General features: G+C 44.1%; 1 protein-coding gene across 3 annotated transcripts in view; it reads left to right on the top strand.

Annotated features, from left to right (window-relative positions):
• The window catches only part of MPG (N-methylpurine DNA glycosylase), a 712,437-nt gene that overhangs the window by 465,569 nt on the left and 228,158 nt on the right, over positions 1–18,710 (top strand). For all 3 annotated transcript variants that reach the window (XM_044089444.1, XM_044089446.1, XM_044089445.1), the window contains one exon: positions 1,015–1,219. In XM_044089444.1, the coding sequence (XP_043945379.1) occupies positions 1,015–1,219 (205 nt within the window). The remainder of the gene's footprint in view (positions 1–1,014; positions 1,220–18,710) is intronic.

Raw genomic sequence — 18,710 nt, 5'->3', positions numbered from 1 at the left:
GCTGACGTCACATTTATAGTCCCTGGTTTATGGCCCTATGTGTGACATCTCACGCACCTACAACAGCCACGCAAAAGCTTTTGTATAGGAGCCGACGTCAGATCGCCTGAGGCGGAAAATCCCACACCAAATGAATACTGCAACATGGAAAAGAAGGGCATCTATGGTTATGGTAAGAGTTTACACAGCTATTCTTTCTCTGCTTTATCTTTAGGATGCGTTGGATCCCTTATACTAGACTGAAATGCTGATTACTTTTAAGCTGATAGATACTAAGGCACAAGTATAATTATATAATGAGATTGAATTGGGATCTTTGATACCCAAAGGTATAATTTTTATTTTATTTATTTTCTGTGTGTGTGTGGGGGGGGGGTTACTGGGAAGTCAAGAAGAGAATCAAACGTTGGAGTTATCTATTGATAATGGGTCAATATTTGGTATTGTCTGTAAGCTGGGATTGGAAAGTTAGGTGTTTACTGGAAGGGTGAATTTTGCATTGACATATTTTTAAAAATTGTTTTTGCAGGGGATAAGTTTAATTCTTTGATGAAACTGAATCCATGTGTTTTTTGTGTGAGTAATTTATAAAGGTTGGAAGCAAAGTTTGACTTAATATATTTTTATGCATTAAAATAATAGTAATAAAAAATATGTTTATGCATAGGTTGCTTGCAGCTTGAGTGTGTTAATAATTCTGATAAGGGTGTACCAGTCCTAATTTTATGACTTGGTTATCATACATAACTATGTTATTAGGCAGCTTTGCACATGGAGGTGTTTTGTCATGCCCCCTACACCAGTTGTACAGTTGCAGGAGGAGTAAGGTATAGTTTCAAAAGTCAGTACTATAGACGGTTGCCATAAGTAATGCACTGTTTGCATCACAGTATTACACTGATGTACATTTAAATTTTTTTTTTTTTGCTTTGTGTTTTGTTGGTGGAATAGTGGCAGAACAAATTTAAAAAGGCAGTATTGAAATTGAATACGATCATGTTCTTACTGTTTCAGATCTTTGTGCGGAGACTGGCAGACGGCACAGAACTGAGGGGCAGGGTTGTGGAGACAGAGGCTTATCTTGGTGGGGAAGATAAAGCATCCCACTCTTTTGGTGGAAAACAAACAGAGCGGAATGTTGCCATGTTCATGGTGCCTGGGACACTGTATGTGTACCAGATCTACGGCATTTACTTCTGCATGAATATCTCCAGTCAAGGTGAGCTGGTACCGATCTTTGGAGAGCAAGCAAGTATTCTAGTTCACAGTTAATGTAGCTATAGATATATGTCATTCAGTATGTTCAAAGTCTAAAAAATAAATTTACTGTAGGAACTTGAAAAAGTTGAAGCTGCAAAGTCCATTTGCAACCAAGGAAATAATGTGACAACATGGTCAGTCTTAGACTTATCAACTAAAATTCTTGGAAATTTACAAGTGAAATCTCTGCTACCTATTAGTTTTAGAGTATTAAAACATTAGATTTCGTAGAGGTTTTGTATACAGAAGTACAGTGTTGCTAAGGAGAACCCATGGTGCAGAAACCGCTGACCTTCAACACTAGTGACTGACATTTGAGGTAAGAAGGTTGGGGTGTTGCAGGAGGGTCACACAGATGCCACTGCTCCTCTTTTTGGGTTGGGGGGTAGGGCAGGCTAAACTTTTATGATGCCAATGTAGGGATACTTAGGAGATCACAGGAAATGCAAAAAGGAATCCATGTCGATGGATTTATGGGTGTATGCACTCAAAGCATTGTGTTAGAGCATCAGTGTTTGTCAGTGTATTTTGGAGGGGGGAATGCAAAGTGTGTTGATGTAATGAAAAATTTTGTTGTGTAACAGTACCTGGGACCATCCACTGACCATATGTTGTCCACCCTTACTGACAGAACCCACACTGTAAAAGTAGCTGGCTCCAAATACAGCTCCAGACAAGTGACAAGTAGAGTACCTCAGGGTTCAGTCCTGGGACCGCTCTTGTTTGGCATCTGCTTCTCTGAAGTACAGGCCAACACTAAGGGACTCTGGCTAACAAAGTTCGCAGATGACTGTAAACTGAGAGTCATTACTGAATCCCCAAATTATGTGGATATTCTACAAAAGGGACTTACAGAAGCAGATGCTTGGTGCCAGAGCCATAGGCTCAAGCTCAATGCCAAGAAATGTATAGTTATCCCCTTTGGGAAAAAACATGTACCCGTGAATTACCACATAGGTGGCAGTACACTAAACAGTGAAAGTGTGATGAGAGACTTAGGGACACAGGTGGACAGTGGTCTCACCTTCGATAACCACATCGCCACAACAGTCAGGAAATCCTTCTATGTGGCACACCTCATCACTAAGGGCTTTTCATCCAGAAAAAAGGAGGTCAGTGTCCCACTGTACTCATCCCTCATTAGGCCCATTATAGAATACAACGCCCCGTTTGGTATGTACCTCTCAAGACGTCTGCAACAAACTGGAAAGGCCGCAAAAATACCTCACTAAAAGAATGACAGGCCTAAAGCATGCCCTATGCTGACCATTTAAAAAAAACTCCACCTATACTCTGTCGCATATCATCTACTCAGAGGCGATCTCTACTTAACATGCAAGGCCATGTCAAACCCAGAGCTGTTGGTCATGCTACACTTAAAGAAATCCCAGTCCCTCAGAGATACATTCTCCAGGGATCTAAACCTTGTCATCACAATGAACAAAACATGCTGAAGGGATAGGTTCCTGACCCAGAGACTCCCAAGACTCTGGAATAGACTGCCCATACATGTCAAGCAGAGTGCCTCTTTGGTCCTCTTCAAAAGGAATCTTGATGATTGGATGGGAGATAGGAGATTCACCCCGGGGATCACGTCAGTCACCCTGCTAGACAGGGGTCCAGAGAAGTAAACACTGTGGGAAGAAATAGCCAGGGAATTGTTCGATAGCCTAGTACCAACCTATGACCCCAGACATATTAAAGTGGAATGATTGAGCAAAGTAATGGGTGATTGGCAGGACTAGGGGAAACTATTATAAAGGTCAGCAAGTATTACTTGGAGTTTGTACTTCACAGTCCTTTTGGGACATTGTACAACAAGGCTTCTCTCCTAGTGCATAACTGTAGTCTGTGGATACTCATAGCTGATTTTTCTCTCACTCAAGTCTTCTGTAAGCATGCTTTTGCTGAGCTGCCCTGTCACTTTCCAGAACTGTTTCACTGCTTTCATAGTATGTCTTTCTTCAGAAATTCTAATGACATGTCCTCTCAACATCTTTACTATGTAATGCTTTGCAGTCTTCCCACACCAACTGTTTCTATCATTTCTTCAGTAGAAATGCGGTCTTTTCATGACAGCTAATGGATTGATCATTTGCATTCGGAGTGAAAAATATCCAGATAATGTGTAATCCGCACTGCTAATTTCTGCACTGTAGAGGCCTGGAGCACTGTGGGCAATACAGCTTATATGTTACGAGTCATGGTTTTGCCTTTATGCTGTTAAGAAGCCATGTGGGGCATATCTGCTGCAAAATGGAGGTGACTTTTTCCAGTTGTAGCCTTAATATTTGCCTCTGTTTCAACATCCCTTAATGTGCAATTCCCCAGACAAAGGAAGCTATCCCCATCCTCCACTGTTCTTAGTTTGCAGTGGCAGAGTTGTGCACCTGCTGTTCTTATTTTGGTTTTCAGACTCTTACCAGCAAGCATAGTTTAGGTTTAAACATAAGTTTGTCTATCTTTTGCAGAAACTCTGGAGTCTCTGTCAGGGAACCAGAAATGCAGACATACAGTTTTGCTGGCACATGCAGATCACTCTACTCTATTTACCCTATCTGAATGCACAGCCAGCTTCTCAATGTTATGTACTTGCTGTTGTCTTCTTTAGATCAGTGTTGCAATATTCCAGTACTTGTGGGTTATCCTGCCAAGGGTAACCTGACATCCGGCCAGGTTACCAAAGCCAAATACTCTTCTTGGCTCTCTGTGTGTCTGGTATATGACCTCAGCCCATGGCTTAGGGGTACGGAAGAGGACGTAAAAGCATAGGATCCTCAGACCATCTAACTCTCAACTTGAACACAGAAACTATGCTGATGTTGGTCGGAATACCACTTTGTTTTGCCACTATCAGTGCAAAGGCTTGGTCAGATAAGTGTCCTGATGGGGAACCTTTTTTTTCTTATTGTTATTAAGATTTGTTCATGTCAGCTAAGAGAGGAAAGTGAGACAGTGGAAGGTAAACTACTTACAAAGACCTCCACTCTTGGAGTTTATTTTGCAAAGGTGGTGAGCATGATTATTATAACTATAAAATTTGCCAATCGTTTGTTCCTAAGATCTTTCATACCAGGTTATCTTCTCTTAATACCTGTCTAGAAACTCAGCATCTTAATACCTTCACACTTTCCAAAAAAGTAGAACCCTCTGTCTGATATTTCCCACTCGCACCAGAAAGGAAGTTCAAAAAACTGAACAGATACTACTGCTGCTCAGTCTAACTTAGACTTACCTGCTAAGATAAAAAAAAAATCCATGGTACATTCAGCTCTGCTGAGATGCTGATAACCATGATCCCCCAGGAGGTTACTGTGGTACCTCTCGCTTGAACGTCTGATGAGACTGAATCTCCTACCACTGTGAGAGGGAAGGGGAAATCCAGGGTGATTATTTCAGAGGGCCCAGAGGGCATAAGTCAGATCCTTGTTCAAGAAGTGGTACCTGGTTCCCTTTTTGAGGTCAGGCAAATTTCAGCACCACTGTACCTTGCTAAAACAGATGTCCCAATAAAGAAAAAGCAAAACAAATGTATTGTCATCAGCAGACATCCCATGAGAAAGAATGGCTTGATTTTTTTCACGCCCTTTATAAAGCCATTTTGTTTTAAATCCTTCTTCCTTTTCTTCTTCTTCCCCTTCACTTGCTTCTCCACATTTGAATAGGTAACCTGAATCTTTCTCATAGGAGGAGAAGGAATCTGATTCAGATGAAGACTCACTGGGCTATTCCTCCCAAATACACTGTCCTGGAACCTGGCCTCAGATAATGAGGATAACTCATTGCTAGATTCCCCACTAGAAGAAATTTCCTTTGGGGAAACCAGTTCCAGAAAGATGCAACATTTTGAATGGGGGACTAAACAAGGTCTCAACTGTACAGAAAAGGTACTTAGAATTATTGGAAGTTGACGTCCCTAAGCCTTCAGTTGTGCCTTCTGTCCCTAAAGCCTTTTTGAATGTTTTTGCCTGCAATTCTTCAAATCCAGATTCACAGTTTGTTGCACCTAAGGTCAAATCCCTCTATTGCCCTTTCTGAAGTGGGAGCTGCAATGGTGGATATCTTGGGTTAAACTCAATACAGAGCTGCCCTTTCTAACATCCACACAGACTCTTCTGAAAGGCTTGGTGGGTATGGACAGGCTACAAAACAGTTTATGGACAGTCTTGCCCCAGAAAACTCAAAGCGCACATCAGTATGAAGGAGATGAAAGCCGTCATCCAAGCCTTACAGGTGCTGTCTTTCCTATAGAGCCCAGACCCCCTGAAAGTGTTCACAGACAACACCTCCTCCATGAGGCACTTCAATAAACATGGGGGGGAGGCACCAAGTCTTAACAGCTATGCAGACTAGCACTGATGGCATGGGACAATCATAGAAACTTGTCCCTGCAGGTAGTTTGCATACCTTCAAAGGATAATTTCCTCGCAGACTACCTCAGCAGATCCAGAGAAGACCCCCATGCATAGATTTTGCACAGAGAGTTTTTTCTGGACATGAGGTACACCTCAGATCTTTTTGCCTTCAGCCAGAACAGATAATTCAGACTGATGTTCTTCGTGTTTCACTGTTGCAGTCATCACACTTAGGTTATCTGCCTGCAGGTAACCCTCAGTTGGCCCGAATACCAGAGACTTAGTATTTCTGCTTCGGTTGCTGTCACTTCAGGACTGATGTCAGGTCATCAGGAGTATAAAAACAGGCAGCCGACACCATTACATCAGTCTTTCTTGCCGAGGAGATGAAGCAGAAGCAGTTTGCATGAGTGCCGGTCGGTCGCTACCTGAGTTTTCGTTTCCAAATTGATTCATCCCGAAATCTTCTAACGCTAAGTACCCCATTGGGGATCCTTTTTCTTGCTCTAACTGATGGCAGAAAAAGTTAACAATTGTCTCGCTTGTGGAAAGCAAATACCACACTGAGATTTCTATTCTTACTGCGTCACCTGTTTAAGCCCAGACCACGACGTACCTCACTGTAGGTTTTGTGCTTTGTTCAACGCCCAAACTATTTGTAGTCGAGCCCTTATTGTCGCTAAATATTTCGCTCTCTGTATTCCGAAATGGCTTCGGTAAGCCATCTGACTACCGATCTTCCAAAAAAAAAAACATAAGGATAAAGACAGAGAAAGACCACACAGGTCCAAAACTGCTGACAATGCTTCCGTTAAGCTAGTCGCCAGTTCACCGGTGAGGTGCTTTCGCAGCCCCTGATGCCCACTACGATGGATTCACAGGCCACTACCGAGACCCATTTGGAGTTCTGTATGCCGCGAGACTCTTCTTTGACTATGGAGCCTGTGGATGTCTTTACCTTGGATGGGTCCGGAGCCGCTGTGCAGGCACCGGCTTCTGAGGAAGTTCTTCGCACTACCGATATTCGACACAAACTGACGACTTCTTTCACGTTTTCAGTTCTGTCTAGAACTACTGAATTTCTAAGGTCAAGAGTACGAGCTACGCCTAAAAAAAAAACAACGACCCAAACTGAAGCACCTGCTTCCTTGCCACAACATCAAATGGTTAAAATGGCAGAAGACCTGATTATGCTGATTAGGGGAAGCTAGCCTTCCCCTGCAAAGAGAAAAAGAGACCTGTCCCCAGCAGCTTTAACAGACCAAGAGTCCGACAACTCTGAGGTTTCTGAATATGAAGACATGCCTTTATCTGCTTATGAGGATTCAGATGCAGAGGAATCCATTCCCTCTGCTTCCCCTCCAGATGATTTTTCTTTTGGTGAAACCCTACATACCTTAAGAGAGCATTTTCACTGGGAATGCCAGGATTATCCTCAGTCCAAAAAGAGACTCAGAATTTTTAGATTTGCCACAACATAGATCTTAAGCAATACCTCCAGTTCTGGATGTTGTGGATGATGTCTTTATGGAATCCAGTCTAACTCCTGATACTTTACCCCCTGATCCTAGGAAACCAGACAGGTACTACAGAGTCCCTGACTCTCACAAATTTATTTTTAGTAATCCTACTGCTGACCCAGAGGTCATTTCCCAGGGACCTAAAATTATAAAAGCAACTACAGCTAAGAATCCCACCCCTTAGGACAGGGATTCCCGTGCTTTAGCCAGATCGGGTAAAAAAGTATACACCTCTGCAACTCTCACCATTAGGGCATTGAATTGCCAGTTTCACATGCTGAAATACCAGCAACATATTATGGAACTTATTAAGCAGAAAAATGATCTACCTTTACAGACTGTGCAGAAAATAAAAAATCACAAGAGCTTATGCATTCTGCAAGCCAAGTCAGCAAGCATACTTTGCAATGTGGCTTTGACACCCTAGAAGCATCTTGCAGGGCAGCAGTCACTTGTTCTGTACTGAGAAGGCATGCTTGGCTTAAGGAGCAGACCTTGCCAGACCATGTCAAATCAAAAATACTAGACTCTCCTTTGAATAGGGACGATCTGTTTGGCACCAAAGCAGAAGAGGTTCTAAAAAAGATGGAAGAAAAAGCTAAATCTATCCAGACAGTTAAAGATTTTTTGCAAGCACAGCCTTCTAGATTTGGTAGGCATTGCCCCTCAAAACATTGGTCTTTTCCAGCCCCCTCAAGGCCATCTCAAGCTAGTCCCAGGGAAAACAGACCTCCCAGATTACAGTCTCAGGGTATGCAGAGATCTAAGCAATGGAGTGCCTCCACTTCTAAAACAGGGAGTGCTAAGCCACCCCCTTATGGAAAGAATTCACAATGACTTTTCAACTCCACTCCTCACCTCTGCCCAACTGCTCGTGCCCCTAGGAGGAAAACATGCCTATCATGCAATAAACTGGACCTCCATCACCAAAGACCTATGGGTTCTCAACATTGTATCCCCAGGGGTACAAATTTAACTTCCACTCACTGCCAACCCCAAAAGGGTTCTCAGACCTTCCTCCAAATCAGTGGGCAAAGGCATAAAACCAAGTTCAGTCCCTGCTCTCCATAAGGGCAATTCAACCTGTTCCTGCAGAACAGATAGGTCAAGGGTTTTATTCCAGACTTTTCCTGGTACCCAGAAAAGAGGGCACTTGTTGCCCAATCCTAGATCTTTCCATTCTAAACACCTTCTTGGTGGTACCAAAATTCAAAATGCTCACCCTTCAGCAGCTTCTTCCTATGCTGTCCAAAGATGCCTGGTTAGCCAACCTAGACGTAAAAGAAGCCTATCTGCACATCCCTATCAGGGACTCATGCAGGAAATACCTACATTTTAGTGTAGGATCTATGCATTATCAGTTCTCTGCACTTCCCTTTGGCTTATCCACTGCTCCCAGAGCATTCACAAAATGCCTGGCTCCAGCCATTGCCTATTGCAGACAGAAAAAGATTCAAATGTACCCATACTTGGACGATTGCCTGATTCAGGCAGACAGTCAGGAAAAGCTGTTGCAGCATCTGACATTTGTAAAGAACCTTCTAACCTCCCTGGGGGTACACTGTCAGTGAAAAGAAATAAAAAATAGTCCCCAGTCAAAAGATTGTATTCCTGGGAGCAAGCTTGGACACAGCATCCCAGATGGCATTCCTTACTCCAGAAAAACAAGCCTATCTGATAGGCTACTTCACTCAAATGGCCATCAGAACCCAGCTATCTGCAAGGAAAATCCTGCAGGCCCTAGGGTTTGTGGCCTCTTGCATTCCACTAATTCCATATGCCAGACTGCATATGAGGAAACTTCAGTGGCACTTAAAAAGTCTTTGGTGCCAACATTCTCAGGACCTGGAAACTGTCATACCTATCATACCTTGTCTAAGGACAGATTTTCTTTGGTGGGCAGCAGCAGCATGCAACCACAACAAGGGACTTCCCTTTATTCAACCCCACGCCGCCCAGACACTAACCACAGACGCATCAGACTATGCCTGTGGGGCACATCTGAACGACAGGTGCATTCAGGGCCACTGGAGCCCAAGTCAAATTCATCTGCACATCGACCAAAAAGAGATGCTAGCTGTTCAGCATGCCCTGACAGCTTTCAGATCCCTACTCTCACCAGGACCCCTGCTAATAAAAACAGACAACCCCACAGTTATGTGGTACATCAACAAGCAGGGGGGAACCCACTCTTACCCACTCTGCAGGCTAACCATGGCCCTGTGGAACACGGCCGTGGACATGCATATTCACCTGCAAGCTCAATTCCTGCCAGGCAAACAAAACTCTCTGGCAGACGACTTAAGCAGAAATCTCCTAGACCCACACGAGTGGCAATTAGACTCCAGCACCTTCAGCCTTCTAACCCAGAAATGGGGGACCCAAGAGGTGGACCTTTTTGCCTCCCCCTGCAATCGCCAGCTCAGCAAATTCTGCACCAGGACGCCTCACAGCAGGGCCTGGAAAGTGGATGCCCTATCCTTCCAGTGGGTAAACCCTCAATGTATGCATTCCCCCCTCTGCCTCTTCTCTCAAGAATATTACTCACGATAAGACAGGACTGACCAAGGACAATCCTGATTGCCCCGGACTGGCCATGCCAGCACTGGTAACCACTACTGCGCAGCCTGTCAACGGTGCTACCCTGGCACCTATCCCAGATCCCAACCCTCCTCACTCAGTAGGTGGGACAGATCTTGCATCCGCAACTGCAAACCCTGAATCTTGCAACTTGGCTTATTCCTTGAATTCTCCCCCAGTGACCAGCCTAAACAAGCAGGTGCTGGACATCATTAAAGCAAGCAGATGCTGGACGTCATTCTTGAAGCCAGAAGACCCAGTACAAGGAAATCCTATGCTGATAAGTGGAAAAGGTATTGTTCCTGGGTTCAGTCTAAAGGAGAGGACACAGCTCTTCCCTCCTTACCTCTAATCCTGGACTACCTAGCAGATCTACTCCACAGAGGCCTATCCTCAAACTCCATTAAGATCCATGCCTCAGCCGTCTTGGCTCATTACAAGTCTGAGCCACCTCTCTTCTCTCACCCTCTCATCAAACAGTTCCTGAGAGGGGCAAACAACTTAAGGCCACCAAAGAGAGCACCCACCCCTGCTTGGGACCTTAACTTTGTACTGCAAAAGCTCACGTAACCCCCCCCCCTTGAGCCTGCAGCGTCAGCAGAGTTAAATTCCTCACTTGGAAAACAGCCTTACTTCTGGCCATCACTTCAGCTAGAAGAGTGTCTGAGCTTCAAGCACTTATGGCTGTGGAACCCTTCATTATTTTTCATGCTGACAGGGTCTCCCTCAGGACTAACCCTTCCTTTATGCCTGAAGTGGTATCCAGTGTGGCTCTCAACCAATCCATCCATTTGCCAGCCTTCTTCCCTACTTCTCAAAATAAAGGTGAAAGGATCCTGCACTTCTTGGACATGCACAGACTGCTCAGATTCTACCTTGATAGGACTAAGGCCTTCAGGAAATCTGACCAGTGACTAGTCAGTTTTGCACCAGGGGCAGAGGGCAAGGCCATTTCTAAACAAACAATTTCCAAATGGATAGCGCACTGTATCAATTTCTGCTACAAGCACCATGGGAAACCAACCCCTCAGAAGATCAGATCACATTCCACTAGGGCAATTTCTATTTCTACAGCATTCCTCAGGGGAGTCCCTACCAGGGACATTTTGGAAGCTGCTACCTGGAGTTCTGTACACATCTTCACCAAGCATTACCACCTGCCTATCTTTTCCAAATCCAGGCCAGGTTTTGCAACAGCAGCCCTGTAGGGCATACTAGCCAGCCCCAACTCTTCTTGACTGCCTTCACCCTTTCTTCAGCTTTGGGAATCAACCCAAGTGTGATGACTGCAACAGTGAAGCACAAAGAACATAGTACAGTTGTGTACACTTACCATAAATGTAGATGTTCGAGTGTATTCACTGTTGCAGTCCTGGTTTCCCACCCTCCAGCCCCCTTCTCTTTCTCTCTCCTCTCTATTACTCACCCTTTACAGGGCTATTGGTATTTACTTTTTACTGGCGGTGTCTTTCCCACCATAACTTAGCTTCCTATTTGGGGGGCTCCTGACATTTGGGGCAAGAAAAACTGATGTAATGGTGTCGGCTGCCTGTTTTTATACTCCTGACAACCTGACGTCAGTCCTGAAGCGACAGCAACCGACGCAGAAATACTAAGTCTCTGGTATTCGGGCCGACTGAGGGTTGCCTGCAGGCAGATAACCCAACTGTGATGACTGCAACAGTGAATACACTCGAACATCTACATTTATGGTAAGTGTACACAACTGTACTTTCTGCTGTGCTCCAGGACTCCTTGTCACAAGGCCTGTTGGACAGACACGGTGTCCTTCAGCTGCGAGGAGAAACTCCTTTACACTTCTCCTGAAGATCCAGAGGAACAATCCCAAAATCTTGCTATTGACTCCCTTTTGTCCCAGGTAGCATCAGTTCCTCCTTCTACTTCATCTAGCCAGTCACTTCAAGTTGCATCACAGAGTGGACATACTCACATTGAACAATACTCACATTGAACAAGGGTTCTTTCTCCCAGCTGTCAGGCTCTAAACCTTGGTTCATCCCAACCATCAGGCTCTCAACCTGACTCCATGGGTAATGGAATTGTAATCCTCTTCAGACACCAGTTCTCCCAAGGATGTGCTCTAGGTATCTCAGGACGCGAGAAAACCTACTGATAGAAAATATTACATCTTCAAGTGGGAAAGATTTTCCATATGGTGTCATAAGAAGAATGAGGACCCCTGTTTGGTGGGTGTACCTTCTGTTTTGTCATACATGTATAAGTTAGTTAAGATGGTCTAGCCTGTTCCTCCATCAAAGTCCACTTATCTGCTGTCTCCGCTTGCCTGCCTTTAACCCGACCTATGCCCTTTAAAATTCAAGTCAAACAGATCTTAAAAGGTGTCCTTTACCTGAATCCTCCAAGGAAGGCTCTCCCCCAACTCTGGCATCTGAATTTTGTTCTGGACAAAACTTACCTTACCTCCCTTTGAACTGGAACCTTAAGTTTCACTAAAATTATATGCCTGGACAGCAGTTTTGCTGGTTGCTCATACATTTGTAAAAGAATTTCTGAGTTGCAAGCTCTTATAGCAACACTTCCTTTTCTTATCTTATGTAAGGCTAGGGTTTCCATTAGGGCTAACCATCCCTTTATGACCAGAGTGGTAAATAAGCTGTCTCTCAATTAATCCATTCATTTGCCAACCTTTTTTTCCTGCTCCTTAAAACAGAGGTAAGAGAATCCTTCACTCCCTGGATGTACACAAGCAGCTAAGAATTTACCTGGTTAAAACTAAACCATTCAGAAAGTATGACCAACTTTTTGTCTTCTTCTAAGAGAGTAAGTTGAGGAGCCCTGTTTGTAAACAGGCTCCAGCTGTATTTCAAAGTCCATTTCCTTCTGTTACACATTTCATTGTAAAACCCTGCCAGTTGTAGTCAAGGTCAATTCCACAAGAGCTGTCTCCTCTTCTGGGGCCTTCTTCAAAGGAAATGATCCCAGATCCTCCCTAGAGGCCTCCAAATGGACCTCTGTACACACTTTCACAAAACATTACACAGCAAATGTTTTTTTCCAGATCTAGGACTTTCTTTGCTGGATCTGTTTTCTTAGGACGGGTAGGCAGCTCCCCTTTACCGAACCCCCAAAAAAGCTGTTGGCTTTGGAAATCACCCACATGTACTGGAATACTGCAACAGTGGTCTAAGGAAGGACATAGTGTGGTCATGTAAGAACTTACCAGAACAGTAGCTGTCCTACTGCGTACTGTTGCATTATCACTTCCCTCCTCCAGCTTACCTGTGCTGAGTGGACCAAGATGGGCAGCTTCCTTCCCACCCTTTTATCTGAACATGTTTTTTTATTCTGTTTTACTCAGACCCTTTCCAGGGTTCTCCTGGAGCTAGATAATCTGAGAATCCTATGCTCATGAATCCACTTATGTATCCCTACACACCAGATGTATGGAGCATCAACACGGTTATTTGGCCGGACGAATATCAGGTTACGCTTGGCAGGATAACCCATAAGTATTGGACTACTGCGACAATGATCAGTAACACATCAACTGTCGTGGTAAGTTCTTACTCAACTGTACTTTCTTGTTTTCTTTCTATTTACTACATATTGTTGTTTTGAAACTTTTAGATGTGACCACAGTGACCCTTCGGCATGTTTCTTTTCTTGGCCTTGAATGCATATACCCTCGTTTTTGTTTTATATAAATATTAGTTAGCTCAGTTATGAAAAACATAGGACCATTTTCTTTCTTTAACCATTTGGAATGTCAGGACTTGCAAAGCTGAGTTCTGAAATGTAGATACTGAATAAATCTGGGATCACCATTTCTCAGCAGGTTTAAAGGTAATGGATGATGTTCAATATTCACCCTTCATTTTCTTTCTTTTTTTGTTTTTTTTTTTTTTTTTGTTTCCTGACTTGGCATTCCAAATCCTGTCATTTCATTGAGGAGATTTTTAATATTTTTATTTCAGTTTGTAGAACTTCAAGATTTTCAGATACAACTGATGGTCCAAGGTTGCTGAACTTACACTCATTTCAAGGATTTTCTGTACTTTTCTCCAATGTTCAGTGTATAAGGACTCTGTGAGGAATATTTTGTAAAAGTAGACGTAGCACTTCAGCTGTGACCACCCAGTGGTCCTGAGTAGTGGATCTGTACGACCACGCAGTGGTCCTGAGTAGTGGATCTGTACTCTTCTGATTTGTGAAACTCCTGGGAGTGCATTTCCCCCAGATTCTGAAGCATGAATTTCCAAGCAGTGCTGCTTTGTCAAATCCTGTCTGTCCTGTGCTACATACTCAGTGCCACGCATGCAATCCTCTTCATCTAAGAACTGTAGGTATGCAACTCCCATTAGCTCCTTGTCCTCTATTGTATAACTCTGGACTTTCCAGCAACAGTCACCAACTGACGTTTTTTTAGTTGATTCATTAATTTTAGTAGCCTGCTCAAATCCTGTCATAACCATTTAATTCTTCCAATTGTAATATCCATGGCTGCCTCTGTATTAGTGTCATCAGCCATTGAAGTTATGTGCTTCACAGTCAACAGTCCCATCTGTTGTGTCCAAAACATAAGAAACACACAGCACTAAACCCAGAAAGGGCTATACTACTCAGACAAGCTCCTCGTGGTCCTGCAGAGTGGTCCTAGCTACAGAGAACTCAGAAAAGTGACTACTTTCTGGATTTAAGTATCTTTGCTGTTTTTTTACTTGAAATACCTTCTCTAGCTTACCCTAAACAAGCTTAAACTGTTTTTTTAGCTGTTTGCTGCAATATTTAATATCTGCACTTAAAAGTTACATTTTAGTCGAATTTGATCGAAAGTTTCTTGTTTGTTTAATTTAACTGTTGAGGCTGCCCACTAAAGTGTGCTAGCCTGTGTAACTGATTTATTACTGTTTCTGCATTTACTGTGTGTTTCTATCTAAAAACAAAAAAAAAAACAAAAAATAATCCTTGTTTTCCCGCCTCTCCTCGACTAGTTTAGACCAGTTTACAGGCTTTGCTGTATTCTGGGCTGTGGTGTAGTTCCTGTGTTGTCCATTACCTTACTTGGATAGAAGGAAGTTTCTTTGCTCACCAGTGGGAGTGGGGAGCCTTGAGCAGCCTACCTGTCCCTGTAGGAAGTGACCTCAGCACAAGAGCTGTAGTAATTGGGTGTTTTGGACCATTTGTAGCTCTTTTGAAGTTCCCTGTTTAAAATCCGCATTTGCACGGCTTAGCGCGGTTGTGCCAATAGCGCAGCGCCGGTTAAACAAGGTTAAACTTCTTCTGGCTCCGCCAAGTCTGCTCTTCAAATTTTCCCTTAAGGAAGCTCTACTCTTAGTATAATCAGACTACTCGCTATATTATAAGCCTAGCACTTGTTCTTAAAACTTCTCTACTAAGTAAGCACTACATCCACCTACCACCCCTGTGAATATCCACTTCCCTTAAAGGCACAGCACTCCTTCATACTGTTCTAGTATGTCGAGTGGTAGAGTACTGGCGTCCTATCCAGTTCAGCTGGTTAATCTGGGTATCTTGAGACAATGCTACAATTGTCTCATGTACACAGACAACCCTCCTCCTCCCAACAAACACAAATACATGTGAGAGATGCAACTATATAGCCAAACTGGAGGCTGAACTCTCTCAACTCAGGGCTGGCATGACCAGAAAGGAGGAGATGGTAACCACACACACAGCAAACCCAGTCCCACATAGACCTACCACAACTGCAAACCAAACACATAAACACACAAAGATATACTCGGAGGCTCTAATAAAAAACTTACCAAAACAACAGAGGCTCCCAAAGCAGACATCCAAAAATCCACCACCTCAAAACAAAACACATGCAACACATACTTCAATAAATCAGTGTGTCAATCAATCACAGCCCTTAAGGCCAAACACCATTCCTGATACACCAGTAATAGGTGACTCTATAGTCAGACACACTGATGTCCCGCTTACCAGGCTAAACAAGGAGAGGGTGACTGTGAGCTGCCTATCGGGAGCTAGGATCGGCCACATAACACACGCACTCAGGTCACTCCAAAGCAAGTACAAATATGACTCCGTCATTGTCCATACTGGCGTGAATGACCTGAGACGTACCTCCCTGGACTACATGAAAAGAGACATAGATGAGCTCTCTGATTATGTAGCCCAGGCTGGTATGACCCTGACCCTGAGCAGCATCTTGCCCTCACCAATAATGATGCCACAATACAAAGACAAGGTGATCAGCTTTAATAATTGGCTCAAGTACTGGTGTCATTCTAAGGGGATCCAATGTCTGTCTGCCTGGGATGACATGTTGGACAAGCCACGCTGCTTCACAAGGGACGGCTTGCACCTGTCACCACTGGGCTTCCGGATATTGGCTAAGGCTCTTGCCACCCCCATAGTGCCTTTTTTAGGCAAGGATCAAAAGACAAACCCACCTCCTTAGATAACAAAAATGGAAAAAAACTAAGGGTAATGCTGCTCAATGCCAGAAGTCTAAATCTCAAGATGCAGGCACTCGATGCACTCCTCAGTATGGAGAACATCAACGTCTGTGCAGTAACTGAAACCTGGTTCAAGGCCCTGAGAGCACCCCAGCGCTACCAGGCTATACCTCGTATCATGCTTTTCGGCCCCAAAACCCGGGCCGAACCACAAAGGGAGGGGGAGTGTCCATATTCATCAAGGGCACCCACACCTCCAGGTTAGTAGCAACACATGAAGCATCGGAGACCATACAGGTGCAACTAACCATAGGCAAAACTGCTATACAACTGGTAGCATGTTACAGACCACCCTCCCAATCTCAGGAAACCCACAAAGCCTTCCTGAAGACATTGGAGGATATGAATGTATCACAAAATACCATCATACTGGGAGACTTCAACTATCCTAACATAGATTGGGTACATTATTCTAGCCCTAACACCCTAGCCCAAAGGTTCCTGGAATTCATAAATTCAAATGCACTGGAACAACTAGTCACCTCTCCCACTAGGGGAGATAATATACTAGATCTGATCATCACAAACATGGGGACAAAATGCTCCACACCGGAGGTATACCCCTCACTAGTGAGATCTGACCACAAACTAATCACCCTGGATATACATATCCCACCTCCACCCCCATCACAAAAGACCACAGTGAAAAACTTCTCAAAAGCAGACTTCACTCTTCTTAAGACTGAGATGGTATACTTTAAACCCACTGGGCCAGTGGTTACCACATCCCACAATGCTGAATCCTTCACAAATGCTTTCTATGGACATCTCCAAGAATGCATGGATCATGCAATCCCAAATAAATCCAAGTCCCTCTCCACCAAAGGCAAGCGTCCTGTCTGATGGACCTCAGCCATTAACAAATTGTATAACAAAAGAAGGAAGCTACTGCATGACAGAGCAAAATCCCATAAAGGGAAGACATCTCTGATCAACACTAGCAGAAAACTACGTTCTCTCATAAAAACATCCAAGGCCAACTTTGAGAGAAAAATCGCTAAGGACACTAAAGATAACCACAAAGCCTTCTTCAGCTATGTTAGAAACCTGGGCAGAAACCCTCAGATATGCTCAGAGTTAGTTCACAACAACAAAAAAATACACTGAACCCACAGATATTGCCAACATTCCGGCTGACAGGTTCAGTGCAAATTTCTCCCTCCCTCACCCCAAAAGAAGAAATACTTATCCCAGCTGAATGTAATCTCCTGTCATCTCAGATGTCCAGGTGAGAGCCTTCAGCAAAGCTAAAACATAGCATCAATGGGACCTGACGGTATCCCGGGGTGCGTGCTACGTGAACTCCAAGAGGAGCTAAACCCGCACATGAAAATGCTATTTAACCTTAGCCTTACTACAGGATATGTACCTGAACACTGGCGTACAGCAACAGTGGTCCCACTCCACAAAGGGGGGTACCTCTACAGACCCTGGGAACTACCGCCCCATAAGCTTAACCAGCCTGGTCTGCAAAGCTATGGAAAGAATCATTATGGAACTCATAAACAGAGACCTTGGGGACCTACAGACACTTGACCCCACCCAGTTCGGCTTTGTAAAGGGCAGATCCTGCCTTTTGAACCTGGTTGACTTTTTCGAAACAGTCACTAAAGCCATTGATGAGGGCAAAGCAGTCCATACAGCCTACCTGGACTTGGCTAAGGCCTTCGACACAATACCCCACTCAGGCATCAAATGTAAACCCTTATGTCACTAGATGGGTTGCAAACTGGCTAAAGGACAGAACCCATAAAGTTAAAATCGCTGGAGCAATGTCAGACTCAAAGCCAGTCACAAGTGGTGTCCCACAGGGATCTGTCCTGGGACCCCTCTTGTTCAGCATTTATTTCTCAGATGTTAAAGCAAACATGGGAGGGTTGTGGCTGACAAAGTTCGCAGATGACTGCAAACTAGGCGCCATAGTCGATACACCAGCGGACACATACATCCTACAAAAAGGCCTCACAGAAACAGACAACTGGTGCCGGAGTCATGGCCTTAAAAATGTATAGTCATCCCCTTTGGGAAAAACAAAGTACCCACAAATTATCACATAGACAGCAGCCCACTGAGTACAGAAAAAGTAATCAGAGACCTAGGGACCCAAGTCGACAGCGACCTCTCATTTGACACCCACGTTGCCAAAGTGGTTAGAAAAACATTCTACCTTGCACACCTTATCATGAAGGGATTCACATCCAGATCCAAGGATGTCATTGTACCTCTATACTCCTCCCTCATCAGACCCATGATTGAGTACAATGCCCCATTTGGTATGTACCTCACCCGGCATTTGCAACAGCTGGAGAGACCACAAAAGTACCTCACCAAGAGGATAAAGGGTCTCCAACATATGTCTTATTCTGCCAGACTAAAGAAACTCCAGCTCTATTCAGTATCATACCGCCTGCTCAGAGGTGATCTCTGCCTGACGTACAAGGCCATGTCCAATCAGGAACTGATGGACATGCTCCACCTCAAAAAATCCAAATCCTTCAGAACCACGA

Source organism: Protopterus annectens, chromosome 12.part0, assembly GCF_019279795.1.
Source record: "Protopterus annectens isolate FY-2018-M chromosome 12.part0, PAN1.0, whole genome shotgun sequence".
NCBI lineage: Eukaryota > Metazoa > Chordata > Ceratodontiformes > Protopteridae > Protopterus > Protopterus annectens.
This window is presented reverse-complemented; position numbering and strand designations above follow the sequence as displayed.